At 38.6% G+C, this 17,984-nt stretch overlaps 1 protein-coding gene across 1 annotated transcript in view; it reads left to right on the forward strand.

The window, feature by feature from the left end:
• The first annotated feature begins 9,429 nt into the window (after window positions 1-9,429).
• KCNIP4 (potassium voltage-gated channel interacting protein 4) overlaps window positions 9,430-17,984 on the forward strand; it is a 381,941-nt gene continuing 373,386 nt past the window's right edge. Inside the window, exon 1 of the mRNA XM_090139604.1 lies at window positions 9,430-9,606. Within this exon, the coding sequence (XP_089995730.1) occupies window positions 9,546-9,606 (61 nt within the window). The 5' untranslated portion in view covers window positions 9,430-9,545. The remainder of the gene's footprint in view (window positions 9,607-17,984) is intronic.

The raw sequence follows: 17,984 nt of genomic DNA on the forward strand, positions 1-17,984 counted from the left end.
CACTAAGTGACTTGATCTGTAGCAGTTAGAGTTATACAGTAAAAGAAGAAAGTAATTAACAATCTGGCTTTTAGCCTAATCTAGTAGATCAAACTGAGAGGATGGGAAAGCTGATGACAGCAGCTAAGAGATAGAAGCCTGCCTCATAGATTTAATAATAAATAAAAATATGATCAGTGACATTGCTTTATGCTCTGCTTTAGTCATTAATTAATCAAGTTATATGCACATATGGGAGGCTGTTGGGGGGGAAAAAAAGAGTTGAGTTCTGCTCTGCATGCAGATACAGCACGCTTTATATATGCATTTCCAACTGATGAAATAAGACTTTATTATTCTCTTTCTGAGGGAGCTGTGGCACTAGTGCAATTTAGCTGAACATCAAGATGACATTGAGTCTGCTAGCTGGTGAAACAACTGGATAGTAAGGCAAATATATTCCTTCACTTTCTGTCAAGAGTATATATTTGCCCTTAGAGGACTTAGGTAAATAACTGTAAGGTTGATCTTTGCCTCTTCTTGACCATTAAGTTGCAAGTGCCCCATTTTTTCAGATTCTTGGAGACGAAGATTATTACTTTTTGGTGTAGAACTTTTCGTTGAAGATTAGCACAGTGTAAACTAAATTCTGAAATCCTTCCAGTTTGTTTGTGACCAAAGCTTGTTAGTTTGTTGGACTGCTTCTTTAAACAGTTTCTCCTTCAAGGCATATTAAGCATTTGTTTTTTTTCTATCAAAGACACTATCTGTTTCCAAGCTTCCAGTCATAGCCAATGGAATTATGTTGTTAAGTCCCAGCCTGACCTTCCAGAATCTCTTCATTGCTTTTTATTTGGTCTAGCATTAAATGAGGAGGTTGGTGACCCTGCATGTGGCAGGGGGGTTGGATATTCATGATCCTTGAGGTCCCTTCCAACCCTGGCCATTCTGTGATCACTGAAGACATCTGAACATATTTGGACTGCAACTGATGAAAAGTACGAGACTGTCAGGTTGGCATTTATGCAGAAAGAAAGATTATATGGTTTTTTTTTCGCCTTAATCAAGTATCAGCTCTCAGAACAGACTGTGAGACTTCCTCCAACCAATGTAGAAAGATAAGTATAGACAAGGTATTTGTACTGTGATTACTCTAGTGATTTTATTTGAATTTCTTTATAGCTATATTCTTTCTATCATTTCATACTTACTGGGATTTCTTTCTTGTTTGCTGAGCTGACAATCATTTATCAGCATGTTTGCTTCTTCCATGAAAGAATTTTAAAAAATGGATTCATTGTAGTCAGCAAATGGCACTGTACTAGACTTAATACACTTGTCTGAAGTGAAACTTCTATTGCTGTGGACAGACAGTCTGATGTTTTGGCCCGACAAATGATGAGACTAAATCATTCAGGCATAACAAGTTCATATATGGAAAACTTGAAGTAGGAATAAAAATTAGTTGATGCAGAAGATTTGAAACAGAATTGAAGCAAGAGAACTGGTCTTCAAGGACTTCAGAGAAGATATTTCCATGACAACAGAATACTTAGGTATGCAAATAAAGAAACAAAGCATCTTAAATCAGTAAATACACCTTTATTTCCTAGAATAAAATCCGAACAATCGAGGAATACAATTTATGTAGGAGAAAAGGGGATGATGAGCTGAGAAGATAGTGTTATTGCAGGCCAAATTATCTTCTCACTTAAATCAGCACTATTTTTTAAATTATAGAACCACAGAGGTACGTATAGACAGAGGATTTCGTTCTTCCTCTCTTGGTCTGTAATAATGCTATGCTGTGACAGGATCAAAAGCTCTAGACTTCCTTCAGTAGGTCATCTATACAGCAGCTAAAACAAGCTTTTTAATGATAAAGATTCCACCAACTTCTTTCAAGCTCATCCAACTTGGCTATCTCAAATATTAACACCTATTTCTGTTGCAAACTAAGTCCTTTTCTCTTATGACCCTCTACCATTGGCCACAGAGAACAGTTTCCTCATAACAATCATCTAAATATGAAAGATTGTTATCGTGTTATGTCCTGTAAGTTTTCAGAATATTATATAAAGGGATTAACACTTATGACAGAGGCTCATGTTATTGTGGATTGTAATGTAATCTCTGCAATAAATATTGTAGCCCTTCTTCCATGACCCATGCTGTATTATAAATTTGGTATTATGCTCAAGGGCTTTTCTTGTTAAGGAAAGCAAAGCATATATGATTTGTTATATATGGTCATACAGCTCTCTGCTATCATAGCCATCATATCATATAATACAGACTAATCAAGCTCTGTCTTGAAACATTTGTTTTGCCTTTCCACACATTCATTTGGAATGTTGTTTCAGCACTTGAATTCTTTAATGCTTAGCAGCTTTTGTTTAATACGTAACTTAGACTTATAGATTATAGATTATACCATTTGTTCTTGTGCCAACAATGACCTTTAGCTGAAGTAGGTGTTGTGGTTTTTTTTCCTCTTGGACTTGAACTCTTACCTCCCTCATGTACTTTTACAGCATCAATATCTCCTCTTGGACTTTTTTATATGAGTACAAACAGGCTTTTCTTAGTCTTCACATATACATTAGGCTCATTTAAAAAAGAATATTATTGCCATTGTAAAGAGAATTTTGCCTCACCTCTGCCTTTAGATGCACTAACAAAATATGAGATTGGTATCTATGAACGAATCATTAGAACCATAATTTTAGTAACTTTGTTCCCTAGAGGAAATACTGTAGGAACCAAAATGCTTTAACTCAGTCTGAAATTTTCTATGCTTGTATTATAATGATTGTTTGACGTTCTACAAATTGGCTTTGGAATTAGCTAGCATACCCTCCACTTTTGTTCTTAAAACATTATAATCTGCCATCTCTGTGGATCTAGATTTAAAAATGGAAAATATGAAGCACTGCATTCAGTTATATTCTGTAGCTGGCTGTACAGAACATTACTGCTCTGACTTCCACTAGCTGAACATAAAAGCTATTATCCTTTTTGCTGTTAGTTTTGTAAGAAATCATGTGTGAGATAAACAGGAAAGGGAAAGAAAATGGAGAGAGAGGGATAGAATGGGAGAACAGTTTACTGATGAGAATGAAAGGCAAAAAGTAATGTGAAGCAAGTATACAGCTGAATGTAAAAATGTCAGAAGAAAATGTTGAAATCATGCTCCCACAAACTGTCTCAGTCTGGGCACTGTTCTACAACAGGGTGAGATGTGGAGTTTTGTTGCTGTTCTTTGCTTGTGCAGTTATTTTTTTCCTATCTCTTCTGAGCTTAGAGCAGATCACTATGAGCGTGTTATTTCACATGAGATCTTAAACCTATCATCGATTTAATATATACAAAAAAAAAACCTAGATGCCCCCACGCAAAGAAAATAGGCTTGCTGCATTATAATATGCCAGTATTTTTCTTCAACAGACACCTGTCTAATGCACTGTTTCTCAGCTGTGTTTCCTCTGAAGTTGGCTACATTTCAGCAGCAGGTGAAGCTGCTCCCAGTATGCTTTTACTTATAAAATATTTTGCTATCTTCCTGGCTAAGAATGAAGTGCTTAAAAACTGCATTGCTGTTATTTTACATGATCTCTATGTAAATATTAAATAATATATTGACTCAGTTTTGCTAATGAAATAACTTCAGTGGCAGTCTAATAAGGACAACAAACAATTCAATAGCAATTTAGATTAAGTGATACAGATTAAGCCAAGGAAGTCTCTGAGCAGCAAATCAAAGTCGTGTTGAATATTACATTGTTTTTTAAAATATAACCTTGCATTAGTTTGCAATGGCTTCCTTCTAAAATATCCGCAGTGTGACTATTACAAATGATGAATCAGAGCTAAAACATGAGATACAAAAATAGAAAAGTCTCACAAATCAAAAGTGAAATATCTAAATACTGCCACTCAACAACCAGGCACCTCCAGTCACCTGCAGCGAACTGAAGTGAAGCCAACAAACAGAAACAACAGCAGCAAAGAAAAAGCACAACACTGGAGTTTAAGATCTGAAGGAAGCAAGTTCTTATTTTTCCACTGACAATGAATCAAGAGTGGGCCCTGCTTTCCTGAGTTTTGTTTTAAAAACCCTAACAAAACCATATCTTGGCAGATTTATACCTGTAGACAAAGTGTAAATTGGAGGGCTCTTCAATGGTTGTTTTCTCTTTTTGTTAGCGCATACAAATTCTGACTTGTTTACTTCTTGTACGTTGAATTGCTTTTGACCCCTAGAGAACTTATTACATGCTGTTAATTTAAAAAAATAAATTGAGTTTCAAGGAAAGTAGGTTCTTGCCCTTTTCTCTCACCTTTTCAGTAACAAGGTATAATAACAGTAACAGGCAATTTTTGCCAAGTTCCAGGGCAGGCCTTCATTGTCTCTCATTGTCTTCTTCCATGCAAAAGTAGGGATACACACTGCACTTTTGAAGAAATGCTATGGCTGAGATTAATAGGCACAAAACTCACAATATGCAAGATTACTTTTTCTGAAAGCATTGATATTCCCTAAACTTTTGGATACTAGAAAGAAATATTAAATATAGAAGCTTCTCTGTTTCAGGGACATGTAACTTGTTAGCAGTAATACCTTTCCTGTCTTACCATCTCATTTTGCACTTTGGGTTTCCTCATATCCACCTTGCGGTGGGTTGGACCCAGCTGACTGACCAGAACCCCCATATGTGCTTGCTTACCCTGCTCCCACAGTGCAATGGCAGGGAGGGAGGTAAAAATGGGAAGAACAAGAAGGTGAAAATAAAGGCACTAAAGTCACTGAGCAATTATTCTCAGGGGCAAAACAGACTCAGGGAGGTTATGCTAATTTACTGACAAACAGCATAAATAATTAATTACTTGATTTGGGTGCTGGGAAAAAAAAAAGAGGAATGTTTAAAAAGTAAAGGAAGGCACACTTCGTCCCTACTTACTATGCTCGGATACACTCCAGACACTTCTTATCCTTTCCTTGTTTTTGCTACAGATTGTATTCCATGGAGTATGTCGTAGGAGGTTGGGGTCAGTGTACAGTGGTCTCTCTCTGCTCCTCCTTCTTTCTACTTTTCCATAGCTGCTGCTTCATTCTTACTCATATCCCTTGCTCGGTCACGGATTTTATCCACGGGCTTGCAGACCTTTGTGATGTACTCTGCCTTAGCATGGATCCTCCTTGAGCCTCAGTTCCTTTATCAATGGAATGGAACACAGCCTCTGACCTTCCTCAGAGGCCATTATTACAATGCCCCCACTACCAATATCTTGCCAGCAACACACAATGCCCATCAGTGAGAACTGTGAACTGTGTAGGAGATTTCTCATTTAGAGCATAGACACTTGTAATATTTGAGTATGGACAAATTGCAGTTCATAGCATCATAGAATGGTCTAGGTTGGAAGGGACCTCTAAGATCATCTAGTTTCAACCCCCCTGTGATAGACAGGGACACCTCCCACTAGACCAGCTTGCTCAAAGCCCCATCCAGCCTGGCCTTGAATGCTTCCAGAGAGGGGGACATCCACAACCTCATTGGGCAACCTGTTCTGCCACCCCCACAGTAAAGAATTTCTTCCTAATATTTAGTCTAAATCTACCTTCTCCAATTTTAAAACAATTTCTGCTTTTTCTGTTGCTACATACCCTTCTAAAAAGGGGGTAGCTTTCCCCAGCTTTCCTGTAGGCTCCCTTCAGCTGCTGGAGGGCCACTATAATGTATCCCTGGAGCCTTCTCTTCTCTAGGTGGAAGAGTCCCAGCTCTCTCAGCCTGTCTTCATAGAGGAGGTGTTCCAGCCCTCTGATAATCTTCGTGGCCCTCCTCTGGACCTGCTCCAACAGCTCAATGTCCTTCTTGTGTTGGGAGTCCCAGAACTGGGCACAGTACTCCAAATGGGGTCTCACAAGAGCAGAGTAGAAGGGCAGGATCACCTCCCTTGACCCGGTCATGCTTCTCTTGATGCAACCCAGGATACAATTTTGGCCTCTGGGCCGCAAGCGTACACTGCTGGCTTGTGTTGAATCTTTCATCAAGCAACACCCCCAAATGCTTTTCCTCAGGGCTGTTCTCAAGCCATCCTCTGCCCAACCTGTACTTGTGCTTGGGATTGCTGTGATCTAGGTGCAGGACCTTGCGCTTGGCATTGCTGAATTTCATGAGATTGGCATGGGCTCAACACAGTGTTTTCTGATTTAGAGTACACATGCTTTTTTTTTTTCTTGGATGCATCCTTACACAATATAACTTAAAAATAAACAAAATATACTTCTGAGAGTAGAAATACTCTTAGACTTCTGTTGTTGCACGAAGAGCAGTCTGTCTTTTTCATGCCTGAATAAAAAGTAGAAATAGAATTTTAGTACTTTTTGGAGGAGGAAGACTATTCTAATTTAGTTGCTTTTTAGTTTTTCTGTTTCTTTGTCTGCTTAACCTTTTTGCAAAATATCATAAATAGCATGCACTATAAGCTGAATGACAAACTGCAAACTTCTTCAGGAGGAGAAAGCTCCCACCTGGAGGGCCATTCTCCAGCAGAGGAAGCACTGCAAGAATAAATGGCTTTTCAGGAGGCCTTCAGAAGATAGATGCATTGAATTTTGGGGGGTTTATACTGGTTCTATTCAATTGCTTAAATATAAATTATACATTTACTTAACCTAAATTGTATTTGCAGTACTGAACTACTGTGTTAGCCCTTTGTAGATGTCCAAGGACCAGTGGGGCAGTAGAAGAAGCTGAAAGGACAGAATTTTTGGATAGTTATATACACCTTCTGAGCCTGAGTCTTTCCACATCCATACAAATAAGTAGGAAAAAAAATCTGATAGGAACATATTAGCACCAGAAATAATGATGGATAATTTTTACTTGTGTAAGGTTGTCTTATTTTTTTTCCTTTGGATGAAAATGCCTCCTTATCCCTAGGTTATCCCTAGGCTAACTTCCTAATTTAGTAATTAAATTTATGTATTATGTATTTCAAACAGTTGTGGAAATCAGAGCTTCACTTGGACATACTGAATCATAATCTTGTTAAGTCTTTTCAATTAGTTTACATTTGAGTGTAATAGAAAGGTGATGATTCAGCTTCTAATTAAAGAAATAAGATGGAAACTACATCCACTATGTCAAGAAAAAAAAAAATTAATGTTATCATAGGTGACTAGAAGAAATCTTAATGTATATGTACCATTAAATCTATGAGCAATATTTTACCAGCATTTAGCTCAAAAGAAGTATCTGAAATAAATGAGTAAGAAAGGAAAAAATTATTTATTTTGAAAAATAGAAACTAGAATGAAACTTTATATTCACAGAAATGTAATTATATGTTGAAATGTAATTATATAGAAAGGATGAAATCAGAGTTGATGTCAGTTTTTACTGAATGTTATATAGAGCAGATACATGGACTTGACATGCTAATTGGAGGAAACTGAATCAAGTTTGGTAAATAATAAAAAATTTGCCCTTTAAAGCAAATGTGGGGAAAAAAAACAAGAGATAACAAAAACAAAACAGCAAAAGAACCAACAGCACATTCTAAACTATGTTGTGTTTTACACATAGCATCAAATTTTTTAAATCTTTAATCTTTATATATGGCAAATATTTCCAATCCTTATCATAATATAAATGCTTAAAAATCTGCACAGTTCTATTGCTGCTATAGTTTATGAAGTCAGAAAATTATATTCATTTGTATGAAATTATATTTTCCCCTATTAGTTTCAAATAGGGGAAACTTTCATTTTTAAGTATTGCACCCCTAACTTGTAAGTAATTAGTAAATATTATGTAAACATTTAGCTTTCAATGTAGTAGTGGTGAAACAAGAAAATGGATATTTAGAATGTGAGAGACAATTAAACAGCCAAGAACTGGAGAAGTTCAAAAGAAAGCTCAGGAAATTCAGTGACATTTTCCATCAAAAATCTTTAAATACTAAGAGAGAAAAAGGAAAAATGCAGGGAGGGGAAAACAATCACATTATTTTAAGCAAGACCCATCAAGAAGAACAGGAGATGAAGAACAAGTGGGTGGCAACAAAGAGTAGAAAAATGAAGGAGATAAGCTTGAGAGAAGCATGTAGATTTATGGACACAGTTCAGTTTATTTGGGTCGCGTCCCCTTGCTTCAGACACAATTGATCATAAAGGTTACTCACCCTACTGTCTCTGAACAAACTCAGTAGATACTATAGAGATTACATTCTGCTCTGTGCTGCATACTTGTAATTCTTTCTAAGACACAAGACAAATATCCATCTTAAATGGCAACTGCAAAGATATTTTTGATGCATTATCACCATTCTTTCCCAAGCCTGCTCTGATACAACCAGTGCTTAAAAACCCTTTCTGTATAGAAATTTTTCCTGATATCCAACCTAAACCTCCCCTGGTGCAACTTGAATCCATTTCCCCTTGTCCTGAATCCGTTTCCCCTTGTCCTGTCAGCAAGAATAATATTTAAGATTTTAGGTAGTGAAACCTAAAACCTTTATTTGCCTTGAAAAATCTGTGATAGTCAGGGAATGTATGGAAAAAAAAAAAAAAACCAAAAACTGGAATTTATGAAATAAGTTGTTATTCACGTAAAAGAAAACAACAGTAAAAAGCAAGGGGCTCTCCACATAGAAATGAACTGGGAGAGCTGCCATAGTGAAAGCATTTTCTAAAGATGTGTCATGGAAAGTCTTTAAAAATTAGAGGTGCTATGACAGTCTCCTAAAACTCCATTTCCTATTTGCTTTAAGTGCAACAGCCAAACCTTTCCTGATATCACAGGGTAAAATCTCATTGGTTTTAGTGGGATTATCTGAAATTCCTTCAAAGGGCCCAGGCAAATCACTTCTATCAGGCATTGTTTCTCTGCTCCATGTGTGCCTACCTAGATTTCATATCCTACAGTACCATTTACCATAATTTGGTCAAATAGCATGTTTTGTAAGCAAAGACTGGGTTTGATGCACGATATGCACTCAGCTCTGCACTGATAGCCGTGGCGTTGCTGGCACTGGCTGTGCTGCCGCCGTGATGCCCAGGAGCTGTTCCCAAAGTCCCCGTGAGCTGTGGCGATGCTTCCAGCCCGTGCCCGCGCTCCTCGTGGTACGTAACGTCCCCAGCGCGAGGGCTCGGTACCACGCGAGTCCCGACAACCGAGACAGGGCGTTAACAGGTGATGCACAACCACCTGTGTGAAGCCGCTGGGCTCTCTCAGGGCACCCCCCCCCACGGTACGCCCAGCTCCCCGGGGGACTCCGCTCCTCGGCTTCCTCCTCGGTGTACGGAGTGGGCAGGGAGCCCGGCCTCACGGGGCATAAGCTGAAGTGGCGGCCCCGAGCCCTGCGGCCCGCCCCGCGCCGCCGCGGGTGGCGGGGGAGGTGCCGCTGCCGCCGAGGCGGGGCCCCGCTCCGCTCCACCGCGCCGCGCCCGGCCCGCACCGTTCCGCTCCGTCCGCGGCCCCGTTCCGGCTCCGCGGCTCCAGCGCGGCGGTGCTGCCGCGCTCCCCCGCCGCGATTCCGGGCGCCTCCCGCCTCCCAGCATGAATGTGAGGAGGGTGGAGAGCATCTCGGCTCAGCTGGAGGAGGCCAGCTCTACAGGCGGTAGGACGGGAGCGGCGTGGGGGCGATTTTTTTTTTCTTTTCTTTTTTTGGTAGTTATTTTGGGGTTTTCCCCTTTCCCTTTAAGCAGCAAGTCTCGCAACTTGGCGTGGTGCTTGCATGGGGAGCTGCCTGCTTGCATGGGGTAAATGCATCTGTGCTGTTTTGGAAAAATGTGTGCGCCTGTGGGGACGGTAAGCAAACGCTTAATGCCAGGGGTCTCGGGCTCAGACGAGCTGAACGCTTTGCAAAAACCGGCCGTAAGGTGCCCGCTGTGGCCGACCTGGTACTTTTGCCTTCACTGAAAAGAGCCAGGGCTGAGAATGGACCTCCGGGGGCACCACGCACCGAACTCCCGGGAGGTAATTTGATCAGTCCCACGTTCACGTTTCTGCTTTAGTCTCCTTTGCATCTTCTCGATGCTTAAATAACTACCTGATGGAGAGCAGCGTGCTCTGGTAAGCTAGAGGCTATCTGCTGCCTTTCTCTCCTCAGCGTTGCAATGTGGAATACACCTGAGAAGGGTTGCAAAATAACTTGTGTTTTGGGGAGGAGAAAAGCAAACTTTGCTGTCTTCCATCCTTACCAGGGTGTTAAGAGCTGTACTCTCAACATACGAAGGAAACATTTGTTTAGAAACAAAGCTGTATGGATTCAGTGTGCGTAACATTCTGCTGCCATGTTTCATATCAAGTGGTTAAGCAGAGGAAGATTGGAGGATTAATGAATAATTTGCAAAATAGCCAGTCAGAAATAAGAAAAGTTGTTCTCTAAGACAGGATAGAAAACTGTTTCATGTTTCCTTTTGTGTTGTTAGATTTCTCGTAAACTGTGTGATGCCAGTGCACAGTAACAGCTTTGTTGTGAAGTTGCTTGAGTGACAGCAGTGTTCCACCCTTTGCCTGTTTTCTCATGTTTTAAAGTAGTCTGCTTGTCAGAAGAGGCTCAGCCTCATGTCCTCTGTTGGATTGTGCTCAGCTTTTCACTCTCCTTACTGCCCTAGATGCACTTGCATGTTAGGGCTCATAGCCCTTCATATAGGGTACAGGATCATTTGCCTTGGGGATAGAGAACTTTTGTTCTGAGTGTGCAATTAGTTTTAGGCTACCAGCTCAATTGATAAACTATCTGTGCAGAAGTTAAATCTTCCAAAAAAAAAAGAAAAGAAAAGAAAAGAAAAACCATAAACTACAGGAATCCAGCAAAGGATTCAGCCACTAATGTGATTCTTTTTACTGCTTTTCCAGTCACAGCCCCAAAATTGGAATTAAGGCATTTTCCTCTACATGTACCCCTGTCAGCCTTCCAGCTCTTCTCTATTACGTATCAGAAAGTCACTGTTTTTCCATCCCAGTGTTCTTCATCACTGACAAGTGCTGGCACCTGTGCTACACCAACAGGACTGGTTGGCTAAACACAACTCAGGTCATAACTCAGACACAGTGGAATTTGCACAGCTGCTATTGAGGCATAATTTGTTTTATGGGTCGTTGCTGTAGATGTTGAAGCATAAAGTGCTTGCAGCTTAATGTTTCATCCTATGGGTTTAGATAGTAGTAACAGGAAAGTGTCTTATGTAAGCTGGGGAAATATGATCTGAATCAGTGCCATACAAATAACATGATAGATCAAGATGGTATTTTTAAATAAAATGTTTTCAGTTGAGCTATATATTGTTGTGTTCTGTGTTGGTTCTCTTGATACGCATGCCTTGTCAGTTTTACAACTGAACAATGGATTAGATTCATTTTAAACTTGTGATGGTCAGAGCCAACATACACTTTTGCACTGTTCAAAAGTAAAAAGCAAAATGTGATTGGAACATGAGTTACTGTAGGAAAAGCATCTCTCAGAAATTTGTTCTTATGCCAGAAATGGAAAAGGTAAAGATAAAAATGACAGTGCTAAAAGCAAATTCTCTTTTAGGTGATCACCACTCAACATATACATCTCACCACTGGCGTGATTTTTAAGGAAGCTTTACTCTCTGGGCTTCTTTCTTATATGAGAGAGCACACTTTTGTGTTCATCTTCTCAAAAATTTTGATTCTTTGTGGTCTAAACTTCCCAGTCCGCATTTCTTTTCTCCCATTGTCTACCTCCAGGCTTGCAGTCCTTTTCCAGGGCCATCAGCATTTCAGAATGTGTTTGTTCGTTACTTAGTTTTCAATAGATTTGCTCTCACTATTTCTCTTCAAATATAAACTACCATTTAAAAAGTAATATTTTAAGTGTTGTGTCTGCAGCAGAGGGGTTTGCTGCATGGGAATCAGAAAATGTAACCAATGGAAGTGTAATTGTTTATCTGCTTCATTTTTCCATGCAAAGTGAAGCCGAAATAACACACAGGCAGCTTGAACTATGAAAATTATTAACAAAAGCAGGAAACACTTTGTACCTTTAAATGAGTAATGATGCCCTTTGGCTGCTCTTCCCCTTATATTTACCATATTGCAGCTTGGAGGACATCTTTTGTATTCAGGCTAGTGTTGGCTGAAGCACCACTGGGAGTTGTTGAGTAAGAAAATGTTTCCTGTCTGAAATATTCAACCATTGTAAGGGTGAACTGTTTCATCCATTGGCCCTATGGAAGTCTTTATCCATGTCTTATCTGTGAGGCACTTGTGTTTGTGCTAGTGGCAGCCAAAACTCATCTGTTATCAGGTAAAGGCAATAAAGTGTCTTGGCAAAACCAAGAGAGCAGAGGGAAATTATTCTTACCCACTGAATTGTTTCTAGTAAGTTTAACCATGAGATGTCTTGTATGTTGAATATCTAGGATAAATTTAAGCTGCTGCGAATGGTAATATTTATAAGGCACTATCAGGGTTACTCCTTGCTTTACTGTAGGGTATCACAAATTCAAAATGGGGATTGTGCTGACCAGTAACCATTTCCTTATTTAGACAACAGAAATCTCTACAAAAGATGTGAAATTTTTTATGACAAGTCTCAAAGTTTTCTGTATGGTGAAACAGAGCAGTCTCAAATGCTGCATGTAGGAAAGAGATTGTGCATAATGGAGAAATGACAACAGATAGAACAACTAGTACCATTGAAAAGTGTTTGTACAACTTTAAGTGATCCTGGAGTTTAGTATTCTCTGTCATACCTTAAAGAGATCCTTATGCAGTAGTGATCACTTTTGGTTTTAACCAACAGCTTGCTCTTGTTGCTCGAGGTATTCTTGTGAGACAGTGGGAGCAGTTAAAGAGGACAAAAAGCTACATAAGAAAAGAGCTAAATATAAGAACATAGGAAAACAAATGTCAAGAAAAATGATGAAAGTTTTCAAAATATGCACTGGAAAACAGTGACAGAAAAAATGAGGAATGAAGAAACAGCTTCTAATTCCACTTGAGATTGATATTAATGAGAGTGTGCCCTATTGAGGGATACTGGAAAAGGGAGGTGTATGTTGGACAAAGTCCTTCATATCCCAGTTTGGATTCATCTGACGCAATGAGAAGCAGTGACTTTGCAAGTGCCTTACATCATTGCTCTTATCAGAACTCTGGTTTGCCTAGGAGCTCCATCCATAGGGCAAGCTATCAGCAGTCAATGTCACTTTTTCTACTAATGACCTGTTGTCCCTAAACACTCTTCATCTTAGATTTGAGACACTTTCTTGTCATTTTATCTCATGCACATGTATTCCTGTGTCTCTGCCTGATTCCTTCGTAACACAGATGCATTCTGCTTGTAGGAGCCACAGTCAGAAAGGTTGCTTTGAAATGCCATGCATTTTGTGTAAGTTAGAAATATGCAAGGAAAGGAATAAATTAAATGGACTACTGATCTAATAAAGGAGATTTCTTTATACCACAAATGCAAGTAAATGCAAGTATTTTGTATGTAAAAACATACTTCTTATTCATGCAGGATGGAGGAAAGAACTGAAGTACTGTATGCAGTGTAAGCCTCTTCTTAAAATTTTAGTCTTTGCCTTCCTCTCTAGTTTCTCTATTCACTGAGCAAATGAAGCAATGATTAGATGCAAAATTCTAATACTGAGAGCTACGTTTGGTGTGAATGCTGAAAATGCCTTGGCTTTCCACCAGCATCAACTTTATAGGTTTTGCACAAAATATTGTTTTCATTAATCTTTGAAGCTTTTAATCATGCTAGGAGAATTAATATAGATAACCAAATGTGTGAATGATTTTCAAGTATACTGCGTTCAGAGAACTGACTCTAGGTGGTTTTAGACTTTATGAAATATAGAGAGGCAGATGGGATCTAGCAGTTAATGTAGCAGTAAGAGAAGTAGATAGCTTGTGTCACGGAAAGCTTTTACAGTGTATCAGATATGCACTTAGGACTCGTGCTTTGGGTTGGAACTGAATATTTGATCTGTGCAGTGTTCAGCTGTAATCTATCCCATCTCGGCCATCCTGTTTGCCATTGTGATTTATTCAGAATCTTTTGGCACTTGAAAAAGAAAGTATCTAAAAATACCACAATGCCTGATTGCTTCACTGTTTCACAGATAAGTGCATTCTTGCTAGCCTGCCCTGCTATCCTTCCCCCCAAATTCTGCTTGTCCTCTCTTTCTTGCAAGCGTACAGACCACCAGAATAGATTGTATTCAGAACCTTGCTTGTCAAATGAATGCTGGTCATATATTGTCTGCTATTAGCAGAGGCCATTACTCCTATTTGAGATGAGAGAGAAAATATTGGCACAAGGTTGTGTGCTGGGACAGGAGCCAAATCCTTTTTTTTTCTTTTTTCTTTATTATTATTATTATTTTTTCTGGTAGTGGTAGTCAATACAGTCTGAACCAAGAAGGATTCTCTTATTTATTGACACACAATTTAATTAAAAGCCTTTGGCCTATTCGTGAGGGTTCCAGACATAAAAACTTAGTTTGCTGAGAGCACAGCATGGTGGCACAGCTAGGGATGGTTAACAGACAATTTTGGACATTATATCTCCATAATGTTTGGCTTGAGCTATAATTTATGTCTGTGTCAGAAGTAAACGGACAAAAGGTTGACAACAGGTGTTAATTTTTTGATAGCATTTGTCACTTCAAAATCATGTTTTCTGTGGTGAGGTCTTTGCTTCCTATTGCTTTGCTGGCTAGTCAGTATTTGGCCCAGGTTTCTCACTGAGTACATCAGATGCAATCTGGAAGAGAAGTGAAAATGTACGCAATGTGCATATATATTTTTGTCTGTAGGGCTGTGAAAAGCCTGGAATCCACTTATTTTGTGATGTTCTTCATTATTATTTTGCAATTGTATTACAGGAGACTTGTATTGTAGCATCGTGTAGATCATGGATTTATTTTATTTTCATTTTCCACTCACACTGAGGGGGAAATCAGTTCTGCGTTATTGCCTTCATGCATGTGACAGCAGTGGAGATTGGGCTCTGATCTTGCTGCTATGAATGTGAGAGGTCTATAGACAACTACAAATTGGCAGCAGTTTAAAATATGTTGTTGGGTGGAAAGATATATTGAATTTATTCACCCCTAAGAATAAACTCAAACAGAAGAAAACTGTGTATTTGAACTCATACTGTGTTGTATTTCTGGCAGCCTAGTGGAGACTTAACGTGGTATTAAAAGGATCTAGCTTTCTGTCAAAGGTCTGAAATAAATGTAGTGTAGCTTTTCTTTTTTGTATTCTTTTTCACCTATAAAACCCTTTTTTTTTTTTGAGATACAGTTTATAGTCATGATCATCTGTTGTGTAAGTTATGCTGCAGTGAAACAGACAGTGGTACAAAAGCCACAGAAGCTTATGTGTGCTCTGGAGAAACTACAGGTGGAGGGCATGGTAAAAGGGAATTTTTAGCTATAAATGTCTTGCTCTCTTAAGAACACTTCACAATTTAATGTTTGGACTTTATTGTAAGAGAAAATATATTTGTAGGCTAGATATTTTCACCAAATTAAATGCAAGTCCAGAAGCTTTGTGGAGCACCCTGAGGTGTCTAGCCCTCTAGTGCACATTATAGCATTGTGCCACAAAATGACTAAGTGGTGACACATAGAAATTGTTATACAAAAATAAAGGCTTTAAATGTCCTAAGACATAGATTGCAAGGTGATTTCTTTGTTCCATACGGTTGATAAGAAAGGGTTTGCTATTTCAAGGACATGAAGAAAGACCAATTTTACTGATACATTGTCTTGGTCTCTCAATTTTCAGTTACCTTTCCAGCAGAGAGAATTTTTATGAATATTGCTTTAGTCTTTTTCCTATTTTTGAATAATTTTTGCTTGTACTTGTAAGCCAGAAGTAACAGTTAGGATTTATTAGAATTTTAAAGATGTAGCCATAAACATTTATGATGGGTCTGCTTTGTCACAGTGTGATGTGCTTTTTTTTTTTCTTCCATAAACTCATTTATCCTTGCCCAAAGTGGGAACAACCAGAAGAGCACATCATCTTGTTAACTCATTTACTCTTCTCACTGTTCCTATAAACCCTTTGATACCACTTGGAATAATTGCAGTGAATAAGGATCCTAATATTTGTGCAGATCAGGAGAATGCTAAACCTGGAACTGAAACACAGTTTGAGAATTTGTGATTGCATGTAAAGAAAGGAAACAGCTGTACTGGAAATACTAGCAGTAATTAAAGGCTTTATATCTCTGGTATATCTTGATATAAAATCAAATGACCCAAACCTCTTACTGAATTGCTCATCTACACAGTTAACAGTAAAAAGATCAGAATGTATCTCCAGTCTCTTAATATCTATGTGAAATAGTACCTTGGGGGTTCCCTAATTTGTACTGCCTGGCTGCTGCTGCTGCCAGAAGTGTACTTGCTGTCTGGGCATATACAGTGTGTTGTACTCTAGCTATTTCCCCTGCTGTACAAGGGTGCAGTAGGGAAAAAAACAATGAAGATAGTGATGCTTATACTGCTCTAGTAGAGGACTTCTTGAGTTAGATCCTCAGCCTGTTTCTTGTATGTTCTCACAGAAATATGGCTAGTAATCTGTACCAATTGATTTCCAAATCCTTGAACAGTTTTATGAAATAGAGCTGAAACAATGATTCAGATGATATCACTGAGTCACTGCATACGTGGAGCTGCAATATTAACAAATATCTCTGTGTATCAAATGCAGTAATATTATCTTTTTCATTTTGTTGGTTGCACTCCAAAGCATGGTTTTTAATTACTTAAGAGTTGTCATACTACAGTATGTCCTGCTCTTTGCTTGTACTGCCTCTATAATTTTTTGTTTCAAATTTTAATTCAAAATAACATTTTATAAGAAAGAAATTATATTCTACTCCATCTCACATGCATTTGCGAATACAGTTTGGTTTGATCAGTGCTGACAAACCCCAGAAAAAATTATGAAATCTATTTGACTTAGAACATATGTTGTAGTGCTGTTACAAATTTTAATAAAAACATGTTGAAAGACAACATTGTGCCAAACACAAGATAGACACAGCGCAACGAAAGCAATTACACTAAGTGGACAACGTCCTACATGCATGCAGTAAATCATAATGGAGGACAAGTACAGTTGCTGGCTTTTTCATTTTTTTCATTTATTTTTAATATCTTGTCTCATGCAATTTGAAATGATGATCTTCTGACAGTTTCACCATGTATAGTATCTGTCAGATACAGGTGTCATTGCAACTAAACAAGATTATTAATTTTTTAATATGTAGATATAAACAGGCTAAATAACAGATTAACAATATATCTTTTTTTTTTTTAAACTTTATATCTTTTAAAAGAATGAGTACTATTTTAATGCTTTTATGTGAATGTTGCTGCTAGTGGTCTCAAAGATTATCCTATGAAGGTTTGACTTTCTTGAGGCTGTTTTAGAGCATGCCAGACTGCTTTTCAGCAGAAAGTGTCCCCTGCACACGTATTGTTTGCACCAGCACTGGGAAGGATGCAGCACAAGTGTTTGTGTGCAGGACAGATGGGTGTTGGGGTAACGACAAGCTGAATGGTGCATCTTGAGTCCTCACCCAAACAGGTAGAAGAAATGTGAGGAAAAAATGTCAAGAAATGCCTTCTCATGCATGTGGCTTTGGTGGTATCTGAGCAAGCTGACTGTGGGATCTGCTGTTCTATTATCTTTACCTGGAGATAAATAAACTGTGTTCATCTACCATGCACAGGGGAAAAATCCCTAATGAATGCTTTTCTGAAGCAATAGAAATGATGTATTTCAAGTAGATCCTGTGATAGAATTGTGTTTTGCTTTATTGAATGCTGGTTGCAGTATGGTAGGTGTTTCCTCAGATCACCATAGGTCTTGAGTTTTGACAGCATGCCTATTTTTAATGAAATGATACCCAGGTGTCATTTATCATCTTGACCATTGACTTATATTCCAATGCTCAGTATGTGAACTCTACATCTTTAATGATTCATT

Source organism: Phasianus colchicus, chromosome 4 (assembly GCF_987193195.1).
Source record: "Phasianus colchicus chromosome 4, bPhaCol1.hap1.1, whole genome shotgun sequence".
NCBI classification, from domain to species: domain Eukaryota; kingdom Metazoa; phylum Chordata; class Aves; order Galliformes; family Phasianidae; genus Phasianus; species Phasianus colchicus.